Here is a 24,230-nt window from a genome sequence, read left to right on the forward strand (position 1 = left end):
CAGGTCCTTGCCCAGGAGAAGGCGAGCGCCCGGTGGGGAGGACCAACAGTAACAAAGGCATTGGTGGTCACCTGCATGGTAGTTAGAAGGTGGAAGATGCAGTGACGAACAGCAGAGCAGAGAATCCGGATTGAGAGGTGGGATGGTTGCCCTGTTAAATACTGTGGTCGGGCTCGAGGGACAAGCGAGTTGTCTGTCACCCAGATACTTGGGGAAGAACATTCCAGGTGGAGCGAGCTGCCAGAAGGAAGGCCTGTCTCAGCCAGACTCCAGCAGGGCAGAGCCGGCCTGGTAAAGAGGAGAGGTTGGAGGGCGGATTAACTCGGGGTGGGCAGGTCTGTAGGGTGGGGGGCTCCATCCATCAGGAGCAGGGACCTTCAGTAGAGGGACACAGCCAGCCACAATGTGCCTGTAAGAAGGGATCCGGGGGACCATCACCTGGTCCCATTCCCTTCCTTCCCTCCTTCTGATTTCTTACGGGCGCCACGTTTGCTGATACCCCCTAGGGGCAGGGGGCGAGGACACCTGTTGATCTGGTATTATGGGTCGTCCTCCAGGACTCAGTGGATCTGGAGAGGCCGATGGAGGATGTCTAGAGCAGGCTTTGCACGGGAGCAGGGATGTGTCTGCAATTAGAGAGACAGCAGGGGGCGCTGGTGGGGCTGGAGGGGAGCGGGTGTTGAAAGCAGATGCCATGTTGCGTTTGGGAACATATGTATACGTATAACTGATTCACTTTGTTATAAAGCAGAAACTAACACACCATTGTAAAGCAATTATACTCCAATAAAGATGTTAAAAAAATAAAAGAATCTCTTTGGCCACTGTAAAGAAAATCGATGTGGGCAGGGGTGGTGAGGGCAGAAGCAGGGAGAGAGTGAGGATGCTCGAAGAGGCTGCTTTGCCCCGTGAATCGTCAGAATGAATGTGCACTAAAGCTGGCCTCAAACCTGAGTTCAGTTAATCCTCCTCTACATGGGGAACTCTTCCATTGATAATAACGATTCTGCATCGCCCCCCACCTACTAAAAGATTAAGTCCCGAATTTATCTAACAACGGTTCTAGGAACTTAGCAGAGGGAAGGGGCCACATCAAACAAAAGCAAAACTGGATTTCTCATTTGGCCCCCAAACTCTCTGGAAGGCGTGAGTGGGTGCCCTGGGCTCCATCCAGGTGGGCAGCGCCCACCAGAGCTGAGAAATTAAAATTCAGGCTAAGCAGCCTTTCATATCCTGCGCTTACATCATCATTTGAGAAGCGCTTACGTTAACCTGTTGCCTGGTGGGAAGTCTGCATGTGGATGTGGGGATTCTCCTGGTTCTGAGGGCTCATCCTCATGGGAGGGGCGTCAGAAGGGGAGCCAGTAAGGGGGGATCCAGAGCCAGGGCCCCGTGTCCCCAAGCAGACAAGCAGTTTTGCGCTGGGAGCCCATTTCCCTGAAGTACCCCTCCCATCCACTCCCGACTCTGATAATACCTTTTATCGGGTGGTTCTGTTTCTGAGTCTGGCCAAGGGCATTCCCTGCACCCCACTCTCTGGCCCCCAGGATGTGCAGCTGTGACTTTCTTCTCCCTCCCTTTCTTCTGCTCTCGTGAAGATCATTCCTCTGGCTGTGGCAGGGTAGAAACTGGCCAAGCGCCTCCAGGTCAGAGCCATCCTTTAACAACGACCCCATTGCAGTTCCAAGCATCATGGTCCCCTTCGCTCGCTGCTAGAAGGGGAGTAATAACCGTCTCTCTCTGACCCTGACCTAGGGCTTGGTCATCGAGCGCATGGGACGGAGACCCCTCCTCATTGGTGGCTTTGGGCTGATGACCCTCTTCTTTGGGATCCTCACCGTCACGCTGACGCTGCAGGTGAGAGGACGTGTCTGTCGCTCCCCAAGGGAGCACAGCATGGGCATGGCTTCTGGCTTCGTGCTCTGGGCCCTTCAGCTTGGGAGGTCCATACAGTCTACAGACGACTCTTGTAATGCAGAGTTCCCAAGGGCATCTCGGCTCTGAAGCTGCTGGGCACCCCTGGGGAGGGGGTTTAGTAATGGGTCCTTGAACTGGGGGGAAAAGAGATACAACTTCTGGTCCTGTCGCTGCCACTAGTGAGCTGTGTGACCTCGGGCAAGATATGTCCCCTCCTGAGCCTCAGTCTACCCATCTGTGGAATAGAAGAGATAGCACTAGATGAGTCCTAAGATGCCTCTTGCAACTCTCACATTCCAGCTCAGGGTGGCTGGCGCTGCCGTGTGAGGCACCTTCACGCCTCATATCGACACCTGTGGGGACCAAGAGGGGCTCTGGAGCCAGACCGCCGGGTGGGAACCCTGGCTTTCCCACTTACTCTCCATGAAACTTTTGGCAAGTCACTTAACCTCTCTGCTCCTCGGGGCCCCATGTCTAAAATGGGACAGTTATCCCTATATCCAGGGGTATCGTGAGGATTAAATGGGAAATGCACTTAAAGCACTTGGAACAGTGCCTTGAGCATAATAAGTGCTCAGTGAATGTATATTTGTGGGGATGGATAGAGCCATAGCTAATTCTTATGAAAGTGGTATTTTTTTTCCTTTCATGGTGATGAGGAAACCGAGGCATATATCTAAATGAATAAGCTGCCCAAGGTTTCACAGCTGGTGAATGGCAGAGCTGGGATCAGACCCCAGGATCTTGGGGTTTCCTCTGCCCCCCGCAATGCTCAAGGCAGCCTGTATTAATTGAGCACTTACTCGGTGCCTCGAGTCCATCTAGGCCCTATGGGAAGCATGATGCAAGGTCACAGTGGTCAATAAAACTTTGCATTTTTCAAAAACAAACCCCTAAATGGAGAGTTGCACGTGTTGGTCATCTGCCAAAGGTCTCAATGTCCCCCACATCTTTAGAAAAAGGCAATATTACAGTAATTCCCCTACATATGAACAAGTTCCGTTCCGAGAGCACGTTTGTAAGTACAGTTTGTTCGTAAGTCCAACAAAGTTAGCCTACGTACCCAACTAACACAATCGGCTATACAGTACTGTACTGTAACATATTTATAATACTTTTCACACAAATAATACATGAAAAACAAACACAAAAAATAAAGAAACCATTTTGAATCTTATGGTACAGTACCTTGAAAAGTACAGTAGTACAGTACAACAGCTGGCATCCAGGGGCTGGCATCCAGTGAACAGGCAAGAAGAGTTACTGACTGGAGTATGCTGGGACGATGCTGACTGCTTCACAGGCATCATCTCATCTCACTCTGACATCTGTAACATAGGCGGATGGGATGGCTTAAGGGTTATCATCATCCCCATTTTATGGACGCTGAAACTGGGGTTCAGAGGTGTAAAGTGAGCTGCCTCAGGTCATGCAGGTGGACTAAGGAGAAGCTGGGCTGGGTACCAGGTCCTCCAGCACAGCTGCCTCCTCACCTGCCCAACGGCTGCTCTCTTGCAGGACCACGCAGCCTGGATCCCTTACCTGAGCGTCGTGTGCGTTCTGGCCATTATCGCCGCCTTCTGCAGCGGGCCAGGTAAGGCACCCCTCCTTCCTCACATGCCAGCCCAGGCACTCATGGCACCATCAGGGTGGGGTGTTCTTATTGTACGGATAGAGAGCTCGGGGTCTGGGGAGGGGCAAGGGCCGCTGGGAGTGGAGGGGGAGGGGAGGGTCCCCATCGATTTAAATGCAGTGACCGCCTTGGTTTCCATCCAACCGATGGTAGGTAACAGGCTCACTCAAAGATGCATAGATGGTAACATACAACAACACCGCAGCCATTAACAGCTGCGAGAGCTGGGAGCCAGATTCACTAGTTTGGGATGAATCGAAGATACTCAAGTTACAGCCCGTGCCCACAGAGAAGCTACAGTTTAGTATGGAAGGTATAATGATAGTTATAATAATAATGGTAATGTCTCAGATTTATTCATCACTGATTATGTACTATACTTGGCCACGCACTTGATGTGTGTTAACTCATTTAAGGCTCGTGACCGCTCTAGAGAAGCCAGAGATGGGAAGCTTCTTGCACAGAGCAAGCGGCGATGGAATTGCCCCCAGGCCCTAACCACCACCTTACACTGTACCTGCCTGAGTGTGGAGTCTGGAGTACTCTGAGCCTCAGTTTACCCAGGACCCACCTTCAGCCCCAGCTCTGCCATTTCCCTAGTGAGCAAGTCCTCTGCTCTCCTAGGGCCTCAGTTTCCTCATCTTTCAAATGGCCAGGGGAGGTGAGACTGAGGGCCCTGCCACCCCCAGCTGGGGGTCTGTGTCCCACAGGGGCCCAGTCAGAGGCCGCGCTGGGGCTGGGAAGATGGTGTGGGGAAGGTCTGATGACTACAGATCTCTCCGGGAAGCACTGCTGTGGTTCTGATTTGTTTTGGTTTTTGTGTTGATGAAAACAAGTTTCTATCAGAACAAATGGACCCAAATTTCTCTCTCCCTTTGCACTGCTGATTTTCATGGGCCGTCACGTTCCGAACCCTGTCACATTTGTCCCCAGCCATGACAACAGAAGGCCGTAATGAGATGGTGGAGAGGGCTGTGGAATGACTGGGGGAGGGCGTCAGGCACGCACACCTGTGTGCACACGCATACACGTGCACACACACACATACACACAGTGTGCTGTGATGATGAGATGGCCAGAGGAAGAAGGCACCTTCCGGGGGAGCAGCTAACGACAGGAGGACAAACAGGGAGCCCACGTTGCAGTTAAAGGAGATTCAAGGAGGGATGTGCTCAGTCCCATGGGGCCTCTGCACTACCAGCTCCACGGGCAGTAGTCACATTGGTACCCCTGGAGGTGGGTAGCCAGCGGCTCCATGTAAGGCCTGGGGACACTGGGGAGGAAACCAGTCAGGGGACAGTCTCTGCTCTCACGGAGCTCATAGGCTCGTGTGGCCATGTTACCGGGGATGTCATCCGCCCAGTGAGGCCTGTCCTGACCACCTAGTATACATGCACAAACACAAACACACATACGTATACACACACACACACGTACACACACACATGCCCACACGTGTATACACACGCATACACATACAAGTATACACAAACATACACACAACACACACAAGTATACACATGCATGCATGTACACATGCACACATACATGCCATAGTCACACGCATACACACGCATACTCTCAATCACATCATCCTGGTTTACTTCCTTCACAGCATCGTTTACTGGCTCATCTCCATACTGTATCCTCATCTGTTTAATACAGGGATTGGCAATCTTCGTGCGCTGGATGTCTGAATACACATCATCCCTACTCTGCACAGTAGTCTTGATATTAGGATTAATTGCTCCCATTTACAAATGAGGAAACTGAAACCCAGAGAGGTTACAATGTCCCCTAACATGAACCAGCTGGTGAGTGCTGGAGTCGAGATCTGAACCAGGTCTTTAAAAACCTGTACTCTCTCTACCCCATTGCAAAGAATAAGAATTCACATCCATGCACTGCTCTGAGCTTTCCCAGCACATTCCCTCTGTCCCCTGATCTAGTCCTCACACCAGTTGTCTGATAATAATAACATTTATTGAGCACTTACTATGCTCCAGGCCCTGTTCTAATGCTTTCTCATAAACATACTCTGTGAATATAAGATAACACAGAGTCAGACTGTCAAAAGAAAATCACAATCAGAGATTTTACTCAGAATCAAACTTTACTAATAATTCTCAGGTCATCGTTAAGACCTAGGTGAAGTCTGAAGTCATCAACACAGCTCCCCAGATTCTTCCTTGCATGTTAGAGTGCACTCTGGCCCAGATTAAACTTGTGAGGTGTCTAAATAAAACATGCAGGGCAACACTTACATACAGGAAGTATTTTATTCATGAAGCATCTTCATTTTATACTTTGATAATTACACAGCTGACACTGACATTTTCCAGTGGACTATACCCATAGCTATACATTCCATTCTAAATAGGCCAGGTGTAGCCCCCTAAAGGCATTTGGTACATAAGGACTCTCTTATCTTTCTGCTAGAAAATACCATTATGAGGTTGGCTTAGCAAGTTTACAAACAGAATGGACCAGGTCATTTCTTTTTCTTTCTTTCCTCTCTTCCTATCCCAGTTGATAGAAGATGAATTACAGGTAAGCTGCAAAACCTTTCCTTCCCAAACTAATTTTATTCTCATTGTATAGATGAAAAAAAACAAAGATCGTATTGATTAAGTCATTTTCCCCAAGTCACACAGCTAAGAGACAAGTGCTAGATTGGCATCTATACCATCTTGTTCTAGGACCTGCAGTCTGAACTCTGATCTATGCGTGTGGTCAGTACTCATTGGCTGTTTGCTAAAAGGTGCGTGGAGTTAGGCCCATTTTGAGATTGACTTGCAAGACTGACACAAAGAATTTGGGATAAAAGGGGAAGCTTCTGTTTTTATCTTCTTCAGATGGGTCTACTCTAGATCATTGTGAATCAGTCCTGTTTTTGTCTACACAGAAAGGTATAATTTTGCCATTCATATCTAGTTGTCAGATGTCTGTGGCTGAAGATGAAATCAGAGCATTTTGATTTTCATGGTTTCCAGCTGTTCTTGCTTCAAATATCATCTGTACACAGAGGTCAGGAGCAGTCTTTCTTCTTTGTCTCTTAAACTCAGATATGGAAATCACAGCTCTTTGTGTTGAAACAAAGGCCGTGCTGACACACACAGAGCTTCACAATGAACTGAGGCAGAACAGAGGATTGGGATGATTTCAGAGCTGGCAGGGGACCTCAGAGGTCTTTTGGCAGATGAGGGGCTGTGTCCAGGAGCTGGGATGAATTAGAACTAAGGCATCCCAAGTTCATGAAAGAACAGAAAGGTTTTTCAGTCCAGTTATTCATTGGAAGTTCAAGTCCCATCTATGGTTTCCCTGCCAGGAAGTCCTCCAACCATGAGTTGATTGCTCCCATTGATGGGGAACTCACTACCTTACAAAACAAACAATGCTGTGGTCCGGGGTCAGGGAGCTATGGCCTGTGAGCCAAATCTGGCCCATGGCCTGTTTTGTATGACCCATAAGCAAAGAATGGCTTTTACATTTTAAAAGGAAAACAAAAAGAATGTGTGACAGAGACCACATGCAGTGGCCTAAAAAGCCTAATATATTTCCTATCTGACCTTTTTCAGAAAAAGTTTGCTGCTCCCTCTAGCGTCCCTCAATTCTGACATTTGGAAGAAGGGAGAATGAGGTAGCTTATGAGGGAGGGAAAGACGAATTTCCATACAGCAGGAACAGCCAGCGAAAATGCCAGAATGTAAAAGGAAGTTAATGGCAAAGGAACAACAAATAATCCAGCAGGGCCAGAGCAGTGGTCCTCAAACATTGCTAAATCACCTGGCAAGCTTCTAAAAGTCCTGATGGCCAGGCTGCATCCACGGCCAGCCAAACCCTAATCTGGAGGTGGGACCTAGGCCAAACTTGGAAATCCCTGGGCTAGAGACGCCTTTTCCAACCTCATCTGAAAGCATTACAATTACCTGGGTGGCTTGAGAACTACAGTGAACTCTGACTCAGGCCTCACCTGACACTGGCTCAGTCGGACCTCCGGGGTAGAGCCAGGCAAGAACCGCTGTCCCAGCATTGGGGGGTGGGGGGAGCATTGGAGCGGGGTGTACAGCACAGGACAAGTCAGAGATGTGTTGGAAGCAGGTCCACGGAAGCCGGGGCAGTGTGTTAAGATTTGCCATTTTATCCTGAGCTCCAGAGAGGTCCGTTGGGGGGATTTTTAAGATTTGCAGTGAGAAGAGTGGATCTGGGAGGCGGATGGATGGAAACAAAGCAGAAGCGAAGCCGCAAGCCAGGGGCCAGGTGGGAAACGCAGGCGGCAGGAAATGAGGGCCAGACGAGGGCAGTGGGCCTGGGCAGCGCCAGCCGGCAGGGACCCCATGGACGGGGGCCCTGTGCTGAGTGCAGGCTGCTGAGAGAAAGCTCCACATTTCAGGGTGGGATTTGAGCACTTTTCGGGTTTTTCTGATAACAGCTCTTCTCCCAGGAAGAATAGTGAGTGCTGACATGGTCTCTCAGTGGACGGGTTGGCCTTTTTCTCTGTCCTCTTACACAAAGATACTAAATTGAACTCATCCACAAACCTGCCTGAAGTGGTTACCTGACCCAAATCACAAAGCTTTGGCTTCTGTGCTTTTTCCCAAACCCTCTCCCTTCTTGCGATGATGTTGGCTCCCCTTGCAGTGTTTGCAAACACTGCTTTTCTGTGAGTGCGACCGTATTGCATGCTGAGTTTCCAGCATTTTAGATTCTGAGCTCTCCATCAGTGTCAGGGAGGCTCCCTGAGGAAGGTCCCTCTGCCCCCCTAATCTCGGATCAGCTGCTGGTCCCTACCCTCTGCTCCCCAAACCCCCCATGTTCACCGAGCTGCTGGGCCTCACCCACTCCAGCTACTGTACCCCGAGACTGACCAGGGCTTAGAAACTTCATGTGGATTCACACTGACAGCACACAGCTTAAGCCCCTGGGGGAATTACCTGTCCAAGGGGAACTGCCATTTGGGTTGTGAGATCATCCTGCATCCTTCTAAGTGTACATGAAGGAACAGATCCCAGGAGGAGCCACCCTGGGAAAGCAAGGTTCGGAGCGATAAGAGCTAAACGGCCAAGGGCCTCCCCAGGGAGGCTGCCCCTCCACGATTGAATGAAAAGAATCTTCTTCCCAGGAGAGAAGCTGTAAGTTTGCCTGAGGCAGCTTCTGTGGTTAGCAGATCAAAAGAAGGAGACTTGACAGGGAGTTGAAATTAGGTGAAGAGAAAGAAAGAAAACAAGAAAGGCAGTTTCCTGCTACATATTTTATTTGTTCGTGTGACCCCAAGGCAGTGGCAGAGAAGCCTAATAAATGAGGCACAGGATAGAAGAGCTTTATCTTCGAGAAAAAGGAGATCATCCCCAAAGCATGTAAATTACAGTTTGAAAACTCTTATTACCCACTGACTCTGTACCTGGCACCAAGTTCCGCCCTTTAAGGGCAGTTTATGAGCGGGTGCAGAGGACAGACACACCCTGGTCTACACAACAAGATGGAGTTTGATCACCGCTTTGACAAAGGAGCACATTATGATCTGAGCCTTCCAGAAGGCTGGAACAGTCCTGATGGGAGAGATGCCAAGTGCCCAGGGAGCACATGCCTGGCTTGAAAAGGGGACACCTCTATCTATCACACTGATGTAATCTGGAAAGACTGCCCGCGTGTACTAACCTTTGCAGGGGCCATCAGGATCTCTGCCCTGCCCACCCCTCTCCCCCTGCCCCATCCCACTGTCCCTGCTTTACAGCTACACAGAGCTGCGTGCAGCTGCCCCACTGTCACCCACGCTTACATGATTTTACAAACCTGTCCCCCCACCTAGAACTCCACCCTTACACATTGTCAACTAAAAAAAAAAAAAATGCACGTGAGAGTTGTGAGTTAAGTTTTATTTGGGGCAAAATGAGGACTATAGCCCGGGAGACAGCATTTAAGATAGCTCTGAGAGACCACTCTGAAGAGGTGGGGGGAAGGTCAGTATACATGTGATTTTGGTGAAGGGGGAGTACGTACAATCAAGCACACATGTTTGCAGAATGTTGCTGCTAGTCTCGAGGGGCAGACGTCACCATGAACACTTTTAGTGCTTTTCTAGATACGAGGAGATGCAAGAATTGGGCTCATAAAATCTTCTCCTGAAACTACCTAACCATCTGAAGGCCTGTTCTGCCAGTCCTTCCCAGAGCACAGAGGGCCTCATTCCTGATCGCCACCCTGAACTCCTCTCAGGGGGTGTTGAAGGTCAGCGGCTGCAGCGGCTCATGATTTGATCCTTGTAGAGGTAGATGGCAGGTGCCAGTTTGTAGTCGGCACCATCCATTTGAGGAATGGCTTCTCATCTTTAAAAAGTCAGCTCACACTGTCCCTTGAACCTTTCTTAGAACTAGGCAGCCCCTCCTCTGTGCTCGTTCAGCCCCCAGAATTGCTGCTGGTTTCACCCTCTCCACCCCAGATTACAATGGCTGAGGCTGCTCCGTTTCCTGTAATATCTGGGAATGTTTCAAAAGCAGAGAACTTGTTTCCATCACTTCTGTATTCCAGGCACCAAACACAGAGCCTGGCAACGGGTCAGCACTCAATGTACGATTGTATTTCTCATGCATTCATTCAGCACTCACGCATGGAGACCCCAACACCACTTCTGGCAGCAAATGTGTCATGTTCCCCACACCCATCCTCCAATTCTCTAACACCAGCTGGGTGTCCAGCTGACTATCTGACTATCATTGGGGAACGGGACTGGATTGACAGTTGAGGCTCAGAGAGGTTAAGTGCTTTACCAAAAGTCACACAACTAATGAGCAGGGGAGCCAGGATTCCAGTTCAGGTTAGTGTGACTGCAGAGCCTGAGTTCTTAAGCTCTACAGTAGACTACCAAGATAACGTAGGGCCCGGACACTGTGTAAGCATGTGGAGATAGTTACCTGGACAAGTGGGGGGGTCAGGTTACCTGGCGGGAGGAAAGTTAAACTGCTTCCTGAATGTTGAGCTGAAGAGAGCAGAGTTATCAAGCATGGGTTTTCAGAGTGTGCACTCCCCACAGTGCCCTGTCTAAAGATGCATCATCCCCATGTTAGACGAGAACATGTGCTGTCTCTGACATCAGCCCACAGGCAAACACAGTCATACACATACTCGGGAAAGCATGCCCACACACTGGTTCACACATATACATACATATACACACGTGTGTGTACCCCTCTCTGCAGATGTCCCCCGAGGCTCCTTTCTTACTCACTCTCAGAGGCCTGACTCCTATCCCTTGCCCGATTCCAAATCTGGCCTGGATTCCCGACTTCAGGGAAGGGGGTGGGGGGGGAGCATGGGTGGGTCCTGGCCTCCTGGGTGGGGTGAGCAGACAATGTGACATGCACGGGCACCAGACAGAGTTGTTGCCTGCCAGGTGTCTGGAGAGCTTCCCCGACTAAGGTGAGCTGGGCCACAGTGTGTGATTGTTCAGGTCATACAGAAACATACTAATTTGTGAAACTTTTTTTTTTTTTTTGAGGAGGAAGGGCCACATTTTCTGGTTTACAACAGTGTTGTTTGGGCTAGCAGTGGCCCTGCTGTTGGCTGGCTGAAAAGAAAAGGAAGAACTTCTGGGCAGAGGACAGAAGTTCAGAGAGCAGGGTATGCTGATGGACTCAAAGGACACAGAGTGTCCAGGAGGAGAGAGTCGAGCGGAGTGGGGGGGCTGCAGGGAAGGTCCAGACACAAGGAAAGCAATGTCAGACTGTCACGGCCCTCGCAGGCTGAAATACTATATTTTGTCCTCCCTGCAGTAGGCAACCACTGAAGACCTTCAGGCTAAACTGTGACATCATCAGACTGGTGTTTAAAAAGTCTATAGTGTGGGGACTAATTGGAAGTAAAATATGGAAGATGGGAGAGGCTTAGTAGAAATGAATTTAGGGGTCATTAAAGAATTTGTATCAGTGAGCTATCACTGTGTAACAAATAACCCCAAAACCTAGTGCATTAAACAATAACCATCTATTGTTGCTCCCAAGTCTATGGGTTGCCATGATAGTTTGCTACACTGGCCCAGGCTTTGCTGATATCCATGCATGTCTGCCTTTGGCTGGCAGATTGGCTGGATTCCAGTTAGTCTGAGGTGGCCTCAACCACTGTTTGTAATCAAGAGGGGTCACTTGATGTCTGTCACCATCCAAGAGGCTAGTCCAGCATTTTACATGATGGTAGCAAAATTGCAAGAGAAGAAACGTGCAAAACCTCCCAAGGTCCAGGCTTGACCTCACTTCTGCTGCATTCTCTTGGCCAAAATAAGTCACAAAGCCAGCCCAGAACCAAGGGGTGGAGAAAAAGCCTTTACCTCTCCTGGGACAGTCTACAAAGTACTGGGGCCGTTCTGCAATCTCCCCAGAAGTTGTAACCATAGAATAGGAAAGGGATGACAATTATGGACTCTCATTTTAGGAAGAAATATAAGTCATTCATTCATTTACCCATTTTATGAGTAATTATTGAGTGCAAACTGTGGAAAAGCCATCCTTCAAATCCTGGAGATACAGTGGTGAACCACACACACACACACACACACACACACACACACACACACACAGTCCCTGCCTTTGGGGAGCTTACTTAAGCAACAGTCAGAGATCAGGGTCCCCGCTGGAAATGTATGACACACTCCACTGGGATAATTTGAAAAGACAAATTGCAGTGGTGATGGCAGGCTACAGGGAAATGTCAAAGACCCTAATTATTTTTACGGTCTCAGCATATGACACGAGCGTCCACCCCTCCACCTATTACTGGCCATGTAGGAAGCAATTTACTGAAAGTTAATTCATCACAAGTCAACTCACTGAATGGTTAAATTGCTGAAAGCCATATCATAGAGAAAATCAATTTGCTGAATTTATCTTTTTTTAATGACTTTATCATATTTTTTAAACTATCTCTCAAGAATGTAGGGAATTTTGTATGGACGCAACAATTTTAACACCTTTCATCGATTTCTGTGTTGTTCTTCATTAGGCTGCATAAGTGAATTTAGAAAAATTTTCCCTTTTTAATTTTTTTTGCGGTACGCGGGCCTCTCACTGTTGTGGCCTCTCCCGTTGCGGAGCACAGGCTCCGGACGCACAGGCTCAGCGGCCATGGCTCACGGGCCCAGCTGCTCCGCGGCAGGTGGGATCTTCCCGGACCGGGGCACGAACCCGTGTCCCCAGCATCAGCAGGCGGACTCTCAACCACTGCGCCACCAGGGAAGCCCCCTTTTTTAAAATTTAGTTCCCTGTTGTTGTAGCTGAAGGCTACTGGGCAAGAGAAGGCACAGTTGAGCAGCATAAAATATATTTGTATCCACAGTAAGAATATATATCTTCCTCCCTCTTCAAATCCATTTTATTCCAAAGACTCATACACACAACAAGTAACAGGATTTGGATAGCAAGAGATGTGTCAACACATTTATCTTAATTTATTTGATTCCTGTGTTTGGAAAACAAGAGTTTGGGTAGCAAAGGTACAGAGAGCAAGGGATACCCGCACATCGGTAGATGAGGTTTCTCTTGTTCACGTATTCTTATTCACGAATGGATTTTACATCATTGTCTTTTGGTGACTTGACCTTGAGCCGACCATGTGCCCTTCATCAGTCACTTCTCCAAGCCTAATTTCTGGCCAGGACAAAGAGATACCGTACTCCACTGCCCCAGAGCCCCAGGGAGCCCCCAGGGAGGTTGTGGGACTCAAGAAAGATGTTCAGTGGATGCTCTTGGGATCTCACTACAGCTTTGTCAAAATCTGCATCGAGGGGCTTCCCTGGTGGCACAGTGGTTGAGAGTCCGCCTGCCGATGCAGCGGACGCGGGTTCGTGTCCCGGTCTGGGAAGATCCGGCTGGGCCCGTGAGCCATGGCTGCTGAGCCTGCGCGTCCGGAGCCTGTGCTCCGCAACGGGAGAGGCCGCAACAGTGAGAGGCCCGCGTACCGAAAAAAAAAAAAAAAAAAAGTCTGCATCGATTTCGGCAAGTCCTTGTTCGGGTCTCAGTTTTCCCATCAATGAAATGTGGGGCTGAGCCAGATTAGGGGCTCTCCAGCTGGGTGGCTGTGTTTCAGAACCCCCTGCTAAGGTCAAATGTTCCTCTCTATCCGCTATCCAGGCCTCTGGGTAGGCAACAGGATTGGCATTTTAACACATTTTCTGGAAGATTCCTGAGTAGCCAGTCCAGCCCAAACCACTTCCCTGCTTGTGGAAGTTTTCAGGCTTAGTGACCAACTCCAGGGCTACCCAAAGACCTACACCCAGGTGGCTGGCCATACTGACCACTTGCCCCTCACTTCTGCACCAGACCCCCTGGGCAATGGGAAAAGTCATATGACCATGATGACAGTGTGAACAATCAAGTATTTAGCGAGCATTTAAGCTTCTGTGCTGAGTATTTCACTCAAGTGATCTCACCCAGCTCTCACACCAGCCCTATGGGGCAGAGCATCTTATTCCCATTTTGCCCATGAGGAGGCTGAGTCTCCAGGAGGTTATGACTCTTATAGGTCATGCGTGCAGATGCTCCTGCCATCAGCGGGTGGCAATGTTTCTGCTCTTTTCTACCGTAGTTCAGCGAATACTGACCCCCCCGAAGATTCATGTCCATTCGGAACCTCAGAATGTGTCCTTGTTTAGAAATAAGGTCTTTGCAGATGTATTTAGTTAAGGATCTCAAGATAAAATCATCCTGGACTCAGGGTGGGCCTTAAATCCAATGACGAGTGGCCTTATAAGACAAGGAGAGAACACAGAGAGACACACAGAGGGTGATGTGAAGATGGAAGCAGAGATTGGAGTGATGTGGCCACAGGCCAAGGAGCACCAAGGCGTGTCAGCCACACCAGAAGTTAAGAGAAAGGCATGGACGCTTCCTCCCTCGCAGCCTCCAGAGAAAATCAACCCTGCCAACACCTCAATTTCAGACTTCTAGCCTCCAGAAGAGAAGAACTAAATACCTGCTGGTTTTAGTCACCAAGTTTGCGGTTATTTGTTAGAGCAGCCCTAGGAAACTAGCCAAGAGGTTGGCAGGAAAATATCTCCTTATCCCCAGAGAGCTGTTGATGTTGGGCCAATGGGCTTTGGAAATGACAGATTTCCATCATCTAACCATCATCATTCCCATCATCATTAATACCAAACAGATGGCTGGTAAGCTGCTCGCCAAGCTTACAGTGGGCATTCTGCTTATTCAAGAAGACCAAGGGGAACTTTTAAAATTAATATCATCTTCCTTAAGGGGGGCACCTGTTCAGAGCTAGGTACCACATTCACCCTGATCCTCAGAGCATCCTGCCAAGGAAACACCCTATTCCTGACAGACATACCTGGGCTCCTGGAGCCCACACTGTCCACATCATGTGGGCATAGGCGGTGCAGGATTTGAACCCACGTCTACCTGACTCTGGCGTCACCTTTCCTGCCATACTCTCTCCTGTTTTTCCAAACACTTAGTTTTCTTCTTTATCTCTTTCCCACAGCCTAAGGCAGAGTTAATTAGTGAGCTTATCTCCTGCAGTGTTAATTTGGAATTATGACAGTGCTCTGTGTGACTGTCTGCCAAGTCCTTCCTGGGAAGGATGGTTACTCAGAAGCAATCACAAGCAAACGCTGTTCTGAGAGTGAATTTGAGCCCTCCAAGCTTTAGGGCAGAAGCCTGGATTTGCAACCAAAGTGTGGAAAGTTTTGAAAACTCTGGTTCTGCAGCCCTGGAGTCAGTGACACCCGCCAGGCTTCTAGGCTTCCCTGTGGTTCCCCCAGCAACCATCTTCCTCCTGGCTGGGATGGAGCAATCCTGGGACCGGGCAAGGGAACCTGTCACTTAGTTGTTCCTTGCAGCCGCTAAGATGGTGAGAGCATGATTCTCTGTCCGGGTTATTAGTGTCCCATGGCTGCTGTACCAAAGTGCCACAAACTGATGGCTTTAACAACAGAAAGTCACAGTCTGGAGGCCAGATGTCCAGAACCAAGGTGTCAGGAGAGCTGAGCTCCTCTAGAGGCTCAGGGGAGAATCTGTCCACGCCTCTCTCCTAGCTCCTGGTGGCCGCCAGCATTCCTTGACTTTTAGCCACATCACTCCAATCTCTGCCCCATCTTCTTGTTGCCTCCTTCTCTGTGTCTGCCCCCAAATCCTTCCACCTTTCTCTTATAAAAGATACGTGTGATTGCATTTAGAACCCACGGCGATAATCCAGGATAAGTGCCTCGTCTCAAGACCCTTAACTTAATCATCCTTTTTGCCAGATAAAGTAGCATTCACACACTCCGGGGATTAGGAGATGGGGTATGTACATGGAAGGCCTCTCCCCGCTCCTCGGTTCACTGCTCTGCAGCAGCGCCCCCTCCCACCGCCACGCAGCTCCACCCTCCTTCTCTCCTGTCTCACCCATTTCTAACCTCACAGTGGGTGAAGGGGCTCAACAGCTGTGAACCAACGCTTGTTGGCCTTCCTCGCACAGGCAGTGACCTGGCAGCTGCCTATGGAATTTCCACCTCTGTTGTGTCTTGGTTCTGAGTCCAAATGAAGCTTCTGTGTTAACCTCCTGTTACCCACGTAACGTAAATGTTAAGCAGAGACAATGTGGTTACAAGGGAAGGAGTGGTCGCCTCCGTTAAAGAGGGTCAGGGAGGCATAAAAAGGAACACATGCAGTGTCTGGATCTTGAGTTAATAGGAAGTAGTTCTTGGGGGCAAGGTGGGGTGGGGCAGGGGCTGTGTCAGTGTCCTGTGGCTGCCATTCACAACCACCACTAACCTGGTGTCTTAGAATAACATACATTTATTCTCCATGGTTCTGGGGTCCAGAAATCTGAAACCACTTTCACTGGGACAGAGTCAACGTATCTGCTGGGCTGGTTCTTTCTGCTCTGGGGGCATATGTTTTCTGGTCTTTTCCCACTTAGAGGCCGCCCACGTGCCTTGGCTTGTGGCCCCTTCCTCAATCTTCAAAGCCAACAGGGTAGCACCTTCTCTCCTCTCTGAACTCTCTGAACTGCTGCGTCCCTTTTATAAGGACCCTGTGATTCCACTGGGTCCATCTGGATTGGGTAGGGTAATTCAGAATAATCTCCCCATCTCAAGATCCTAACTTAATCACACCTGCAACATCTCTTCTGTCCTATAGGTAACATTCACAGGTCCTGGAGATTAGGACATAGACATCTTTGTGAGGGCAGGGGGTGCTGGTTAGGGACATTCCAGGTAGTAATAGCATTTCCTAAGACTAAAATGCATAAGAAAGTGGGATATATTTGGAAAATAGCAAGTAGTCCAGGTGGCTGGTGGCATCATGGGGGAGCAGTGAGTATTGGCAGAGGGGCTAAGAGGTAGGCAGGACCAGATCAGACTCTGCCTGGTATACTCAACTTCTATAATGAGTGTATTAGTTTTGCTTGGGCCGCCATGACAAAGTCCTACAAACCAGGCAGCATAAACAACAGAAATGTGTTGTCTCACAATTCTAGAAGTAGGAAGTCCAAGATCAAGGTGTCAACAGAGTTGGTTTCTTCTGCGGCCTCTCTCATTGGCTTGTGGAGGGCCCTCTTCTCACTGTGACCTCACGTGGCCTTTCTTCTGTGTGTGTCTGTGCCTTAATCTCTTCTTATAAGATTGGGTTAGGACTCACCCACATGACCTCATTTAATCTTAAAGGCCCCATTTCCAAATGCAGTCACATTCTGAGGTATTGGAGGTTAGGATTTCGATACATGAATTTTGGAGGGGACACAATTCAGCCCATAACAGTAATTTAAAATGAAGGTCCTAGAACAAGAAACATCCATGGTTCAGGTACTAATTCTTCCTCTTACTAATGGTGTGGCTTGGGGCAAGTTGCTGAACCTCTCTGGGCCTCATCTGAAAACTAGAGATAACAGTAGTATCCACCTCACTGGGCCGCTGTAAGGATTAAATCCATCCATTTATTGAGTGGATAATTACTGATGGCAGCCATGTTCCAGACACTTCTGTAGGTGCTGGGGATACAATAGTGAAGAGACAAAACACCTGTCACCATGGAATGTTTATTATAGTGAGACGTTTTATGCTGTATTGGTAAACAATATAAAACAACGTGAAAATTCACTTATAAAGTATATTGGACTGGAATAAGCACTATGGAGAAAATTCGAGCAGGAGAGGTGGCCAGGAAACATCTATGGGAAGGTACTGCAGCTTGATACAGTGTTGTCAGGGAAGGCCCTGGTGGTAAGGTGATAGCTGAGCAAAAATGTGAAGCCATGAGGAAACGAGACATCCAGAGAGCTGGAGGAAGAGCACACTGAGCAGATGGAATAGCCAGTGCAAAGGCCCTGGGGTAGGAGTATGTTTGATCTGTTTGAGGAACAGCAAGTAGGCCAATGAGGCCAGGGGAATAAGTGAATGAAGAACGGCAGGAGCTGGGATTGAGGGTTGAGGATGGAGGGCGAGGAAACAGCAGATCGTGGACAGCTCCATAGGCCATTCTAAGGGCCTCGGGCTTTTTCTTTGGGGGAGATGACAACCCTCTGGGGATTGGGGGTCGAAGAGAAACAGTGTCTGAGCTCCATTTTAAAAGGGTCATTTGACTGCTGTGTTAAAACAGCCTGTATGAGGTCAAGGTAGGAGCTGGGAAACTAGTTGGGAGGTTTTTACAATCATGCACACGCTGTGTGGACTCTTTGTCTCTTGGTAAGGAAGCGTTCCAAGCCCAAGGCTCACTCTTGTGTAGCCTAGTGGAGGTTGAAAGGTTCCATGCAAGGGACCACCTTTCCCAACACCATCATCATCACCATGACCACCACCACCACCATCACCATCACCACCATGACCACCACTGCCATCATCATCACCATTACCACCACCATCATCAACAACATCATCGTCATCATCACCAATACCATTTACTGAGCACCTATTATAGGCCAGGCACAGTGCTAACTACATTGCCCACATTATCTCCTTTAATAAGAATTCAAGAGTTAATTGAGAAAGAAAGAGGGCTTCTCCTTCCTTTGCCTCTGCTCACATCAGAAACCCAGGTGGGTGCAGAGACTGCAGGCTGGGACGGGCAGTGGAAACAGGTCATGAAAGAAATACCACATCCACCTTTATTTCCTCTTTCACAGTTTTTTTTGTTTGTTTGTTTTGTTTTTGTTTTTTTTTTGCGGTACGTGGGCCTCTCACTGTTATGGCCTCTCCCGTTGCGGAGCACAGGCCCCAGACGCACAGGCTTAGCGGCTATGGCTCACGGGCCCAGCCGCTCTGCGGCATGTGGGATCTTCCTGGACCGGGGCACGAACCCGTGTCCCCTGCATTGGCAGGCGGACTCTCAACCACTGTGCCACCAGGGAAGCCCCTCTTTCACAGTTTTAATGACCAAACTCTCGTGGGGGTCAAGAGGATTGGCATTAACCTTGTTTTAATTTGTATGTTTCCAAAAGAAATACAATTACATGATAGTGATCACTTCTCTGAAGTATCGAAAATAACAGCTAAAATGGAAAGGCAGCCCAACACATTCACACACTGTCTGCTGTTTTTCCTAAGTCCCATGGGGAGGGGGGAGCAATATAAGGGAATAAAGGGTGACAGACAGTAAGGGGGTGCAGTTTAACTAAGGTCATCAGGAAAGGCCTCTCTGAGCAGGTCAAGTATGAACAGAGATCTCCTCAAAGTTAGTAATTGAGCCTTGCAGACACCTAAAGGGAAACTCCCCCAGGCAGAGGCAATAACTGAGGCAAGAGCCTGCCTGGCATGTTCTAGAACAGTGCCGCCCAAAGACATACAATTCAAGCCACCTATGTAATTTGAAATTTTCTAGTAGCCACGCTGAAAGAGTAAAAAGGAAACAAGTAAAGTTACTCTTAGTAATATATCGTGTTCGGCTCCATATACTCAAAGCATTATCATTCCAGCATGTAATCACTATATAAAACGCGTTGATGGGGTATTTTCAATTTCTTTCTTTTCACAGTAAGTCTTGGAAGTTGTCAGTGTGTATTGTACACTTACAGCACATCTCAGTTCAGACTGGCTACGTTTCAAGGGCTCTATAACTGCATGAGGCTAGGGGCTACCATGTCAGACAGTGCAGTTCTAGAAAGAGCAAGGAGGCGTGTGTGCCTGGCGTGAACAAACAGGGTAGAGGTGAGAGACATGAAGTCAGGAGTAGGAAGGAGCCTGGCCCACAGTGGGGGTTAGTTTAGCTGTTGGATTCCCAGCGCAGTCAGTGGGGAACTATCGTAGGGTCTACTCAGAGGGCTGACGATTCGATTTCTACTTCCAATGCTCACTTCGGCTGCCGTGTGGATAACAGATTGAAGGAGGTGTCCCAGGCATCCTCAGAGAGCCACTCTGAGGTGAGTCTTTCACTAATAAGAGTAGCAACAGTAGTGGTTGTTGTAGTAACACAGCACCAATAATAATAATTAAGGTTTTAGAGGTTACCAGCCACTTTCATACTCATCACCCTATTGGGTCAATGTCCCCATCTTCCAGATAAAAAAACTGGGGCTCAGAGAGGCAGTAATTGGCCCCATATACCACAGTTAGTGTCAGAACAAGGTCTAGCTGTGTTCCTTTGTACCACAATTCCCCCTCACCCCCTCCTGAATCCCTAGCTGGAGGCAGAGGGGCCCCAGGTGAGGCAATGGCCATGCCTCATTTGTCTGCATTGCATCCTTTCATCCGGGAGCCATAAGCTTTGAAATGCTCTGTTTGCTAAGATGGCAAATCATGGGCCCTGGAATCAGATCTCTGCAAACCAGCACTACTGCAGGGACCTTGGGCTGTCTCATCAATCCAGGGGTGGCAGATCTTCAAAAACCATCAAGCATGGAAACAGCTCCCACATATTCTTCTCTCTTCTGTCCAGAAAAGCGTAGGAAACTCACCCTAGGCACATGGCACAAAGGGAGAGGCACGCACGGGCTTGAGGTCAGATCACCCCTTTGACTACTGTGACATCCTTGGAAAGTCACTTAGCTTCCCTAAGCTGCGTTTGCTCATTTGCAAAATAAAACAAGTAACCTTCACCTTGCTCTGCAAGGATAGCTTAGTAATGCGCATGGTGCCGGGCACACAGAAGGTGCTTGGTGAGCTGTAATTTCCTTCCTTGCCTCCCTCCCTTTATGAAGGCAGATTTCAATACATTCTGTAACAACACAAATTATAAATTGAGTTCTAGAAAGATGATAAATGGTTTGATAGAAATTTGGTTCCTTCACAAGCCCCCCCCCACCCCGCCCCAGGTGATAAACACATGGTAACTTAAGGCCATTATGCGACTTGCTGGAGAAAATTCTAGGCAGGTTTCTCAATCTCAGCACTACTGGTATTTGGGGCCAGATGATCCTGTGTTCTGGGGGTGATCCTGTGCACTGTACGATGTTGAGCAGGGTCCCTGACGTCTATTTACAACGGCCAGTAGCATCTCTTTTCCATTGTGATAATTGAAAGTGGCGCAAAAATGTACCCTGGGCAGAATCACCCCTGGTTGAGAACCACCGCCATAACTGGGTGTTTTGGAATAAGCGCTGGCTCAAGATTCAAATCCACTTAGCTCCATCTCTTACTTGCTGTGTGATTTGGGGCAAGTCTCTCTTCTTCTCTCTCTCTCCCTCTCTCTTTCTCTCTCTCAGTCTCAACCTCCCGCTCGCACCCCACCCGTTCCCTTCCTCATTTACCCACCTCCGATTCTCACCAAAAGCCTATGGGATTATTATCCATCTTACAGATGAAGAAACTGAGGCACAGAGAGAGAGAAGGGGCTCACCCAGGGCTACACAGCCAGTAACAGGCAAGCCAGGTTTCAAATCAGGGCAGTTCAGCTTCCTAATCCACACTCTTCACCACACTATGCTCCCTGCCTCTGAAATGCACACGAGACGGTGAGCTAGGAGATTTCAATGCGACGTACCACCTACCATGTCTGAACCGGGCCTGGCACACAGTCAATGCTCAATAAGCACTAGTTGCCTCCTCACTAAACTGATTTCAATCAAGAAGATCCTTAGGGTTCCACATGCCATGGTTGCATCTCAAAGTGTTTGCACTGAAATAGGAAAAAGCTTAAAATCTCCTGGCAATTGTTTTCTTATGTTAAGATATTACACCTGGAGGTGTTTGACTCAGTATTAGGGGAAGGAACCCTGAAACAGCAAGGGACGACTCAAACGCTGATGCCCACATACTCAGAAGAGGCAGGAGCAGCGGGTCTTCAAACCGTCTCTTGGCTTTAAGTCAGGATCTTTCTAAGGCACCAGTGTCTGCATGAATAGAGTATCTTTTAGAGTCTGCATTAGTTTCCTATTGCTGTTGTAATAAATTATCACAATCTCAGTGAATGAAAACAACACTAGTTTATTAACTTACAAGTCTGAGCCCCAAAGTCTAAAATGAGTCTGCAGAGCACCTTTCCTTCTGGAAGCTCTGGGGGAGAATTTATTTCTTGCCTTTTCCAGCCTCTCAAGGCCGCCTGCATCCCTTTCCTCACAGTCTCTTTCTCCACCTTCAAACCTCTACTTCTTCTCATAACATCTCTTTTTCTGACTTTGACCCTCTTGCCTCCCTCTTTTAAGGACTCTTATTTTAAGGACATTGAGCTCACCTTGACCAGGCAGGATAATTTCCCCATCTCAAGGTTCTTAATTCCATCTGCAAAGTCCCTTGGCCATTTAAGGTACCATTTTCACAGGTTCTGGGGATTAGGATGTGGGCTTCTTTGGGGGGATATCATTCCCCCTATCACAGCATCCTTTATGCTCCAAGTTTGCATGAGGGGAAGAAAACAACAGGAATATGAAATGGCATTTCCTCTACATTATGTTTCCCACGGGCAGCTTCATGTAGTCGGAAAACTATGGGCTTCATCCTCTTCCAGCCTTGGGCCTGAAGGCCGGGACCCCACTTACCAGCTGTGTGACCTTGGTCAGGTTAGCTCAGCTCTCTGATTCGGTCCTGTCTGTAATATGAGGATATGTATATGTAATATGAGGATAATGCATACAAGAAAGCTATGGTCTGAGTGTAAAAGAAATCTCTGCTAAGTGCCTAATAAAATTCCAACTCACAGAAAGCCCTCAAGAAATGGGTGCTGTTACAAGGTTTCCGAAGCCACAGCTTCCTGTGCTTAAGAAAACTGCCCCTGATGGGTGGCCTCTTGTGAGCAGAAGCCGGTCCCCTGCGGCGCTCTGCAATTCTGGAGGCCAAGCTTTGGAGACCTGAGAGTCTTCACTAAATCAAACAAGCCTTCGGGAAGAGAAGTGCTTCTGAGAGGACATCAAACCGCACAGGTCAGGGGGTTATTTTTCTAAGGCAGTGGTATCTCTAACGGTAAATCTCACCCACATGTAGTCCCACTTCTCAGACCCAGTCAGGGGAAGAGCTGATGCATGTCCGTGTACTGCCTCACCCCTGAGGTGTGTCCCTGTGTGCATCCAGCTGCTTTCTTTAAGTAAAATATGGGTGAAAATAGAAAATCAAGCTCATGAGAATTAGTTCTTAAAAGGGCCTGCAGAGCTTCCCTGGTGGCGTAGTGGTTGAGAGTCCGCCTGCCGATGCAGGGGACACGGGTTCATGCCCTGGTCCGGGAAGATCCCACATGCCGCGCATCGGCTGGGCCCGTGAGCCATGGCCGCTGAGCCTGTGCGTCCAGAGCCTGTGCTCCGCAGCGGGAGAGGTCACAACAGTGAGAGGCCCGCGTACCGCAAAAAAAAGAAAAAAAAAAAAGGGGCCTGCAGGGGCTTTCTTTATAAGGAAACTCATGCATGCGCTTTAGCGCATGGATTTTCTGAAACCTATGTTGGTGGCTTACAGTACATTTTTTGTTCTTTTATCTGTTCTCAGTTATGTTCCCAATTAATTCATTCAACAAAATATTTTGAACACATACGATGTGCCAGGTACTGTGTTCCATACTGAGGATGCAGAAATGGAGACATTTTCCATCTCTGTGGAGTTCATCATCTAATTAAGATAGACAATCAAATAATTCTAGCCTAAAATAATTATACATAATTATAAATTAATTATAAATAATTATAAATTAGGTTGTAAATAAGTATAACCTAAAAAACTGAAAACATAACCTGTGAAGCGCAAATTCCGTGGGCTCGGCTGTCACGAACAATAGGGGGAGTGGAATGAGTAAGGTTGGTAGGAAAGTGCATTTGTTAATTTAAAAGTATTTATCAAGCACTCCTTATGGTGACCCAGCACCCAAGACACACCAGTGAATGACACAGGGACGTGGTCCTTGCTCTTGGACCTTCCGTCTTGGAGAGGAGGGAGGGGAGGGAGAGTGTTCAGACCCCAAGCTGCCCCCCCCAACAAATACATATTTATAGAACACTGACCAGTAAACTAATGAATACTTTATAATGAGTGACATGAACTAAGAAGGAATAAATAGAGTAAGAGAAGGGCTGCTTTAGTGAGGGCAGACAGGAAGGACCTCTGTGAGCATTGAAGGCAAGACTTGGATGCTAAGAAGGAATCAGCCCTGTGAGGATCTAGGGAAAGGACGTGCAAAGGTCCTGTGGCAGAAACTTGCTTGAAAGGTTCAGGGAAGGCTAGAGTGTTGTTAGGAAGGGAAAGAGGTGAAGTTAGAGGTGAAGTTGGAGGAATAGCAAGGACCAGGTGACGGAGCAGCTCATAACTCTTTGGTAAGGAGTTAGGATTTTATTTTTAATGCAGTGGGAA

General features: G+C 48.4%; 1 protein-coding gene across 1 annotated transcript in view; it reads left to right on the forward strand.

Annotated features, from left to right (window-relative positions):
* SLC2A9 (solute carrier family 2 member 9) overlaps positions 1-24,230 on the forward strand; it is a 183,170-nt gene that overhangs the window by 131,294 nt on the left and 27,646 nt on the right. Inside the window, 2 exon segments of the mRNA XM_060012810.1 lie at positions 1,756-1,857; positions 3,436-3,511. Coding sequence (XP_059868793.1) covers positions 1,756-1,857; positions 3,436-3,511 — 178 coding nt within the window.

Source organism: Delphinus delphis, chromosome 5, assembly GCF_949987515.2.
Source record: "Delphinus delphis chromosome 5, mDelDel1.2, whole genome shotgun sequence".
Lineage (NCBI taxonomy): Eukaryota > Metazoa > Chordata > Mammalia > Artiodactyla > Delphinidae > Delphinus > Delphinus delphis.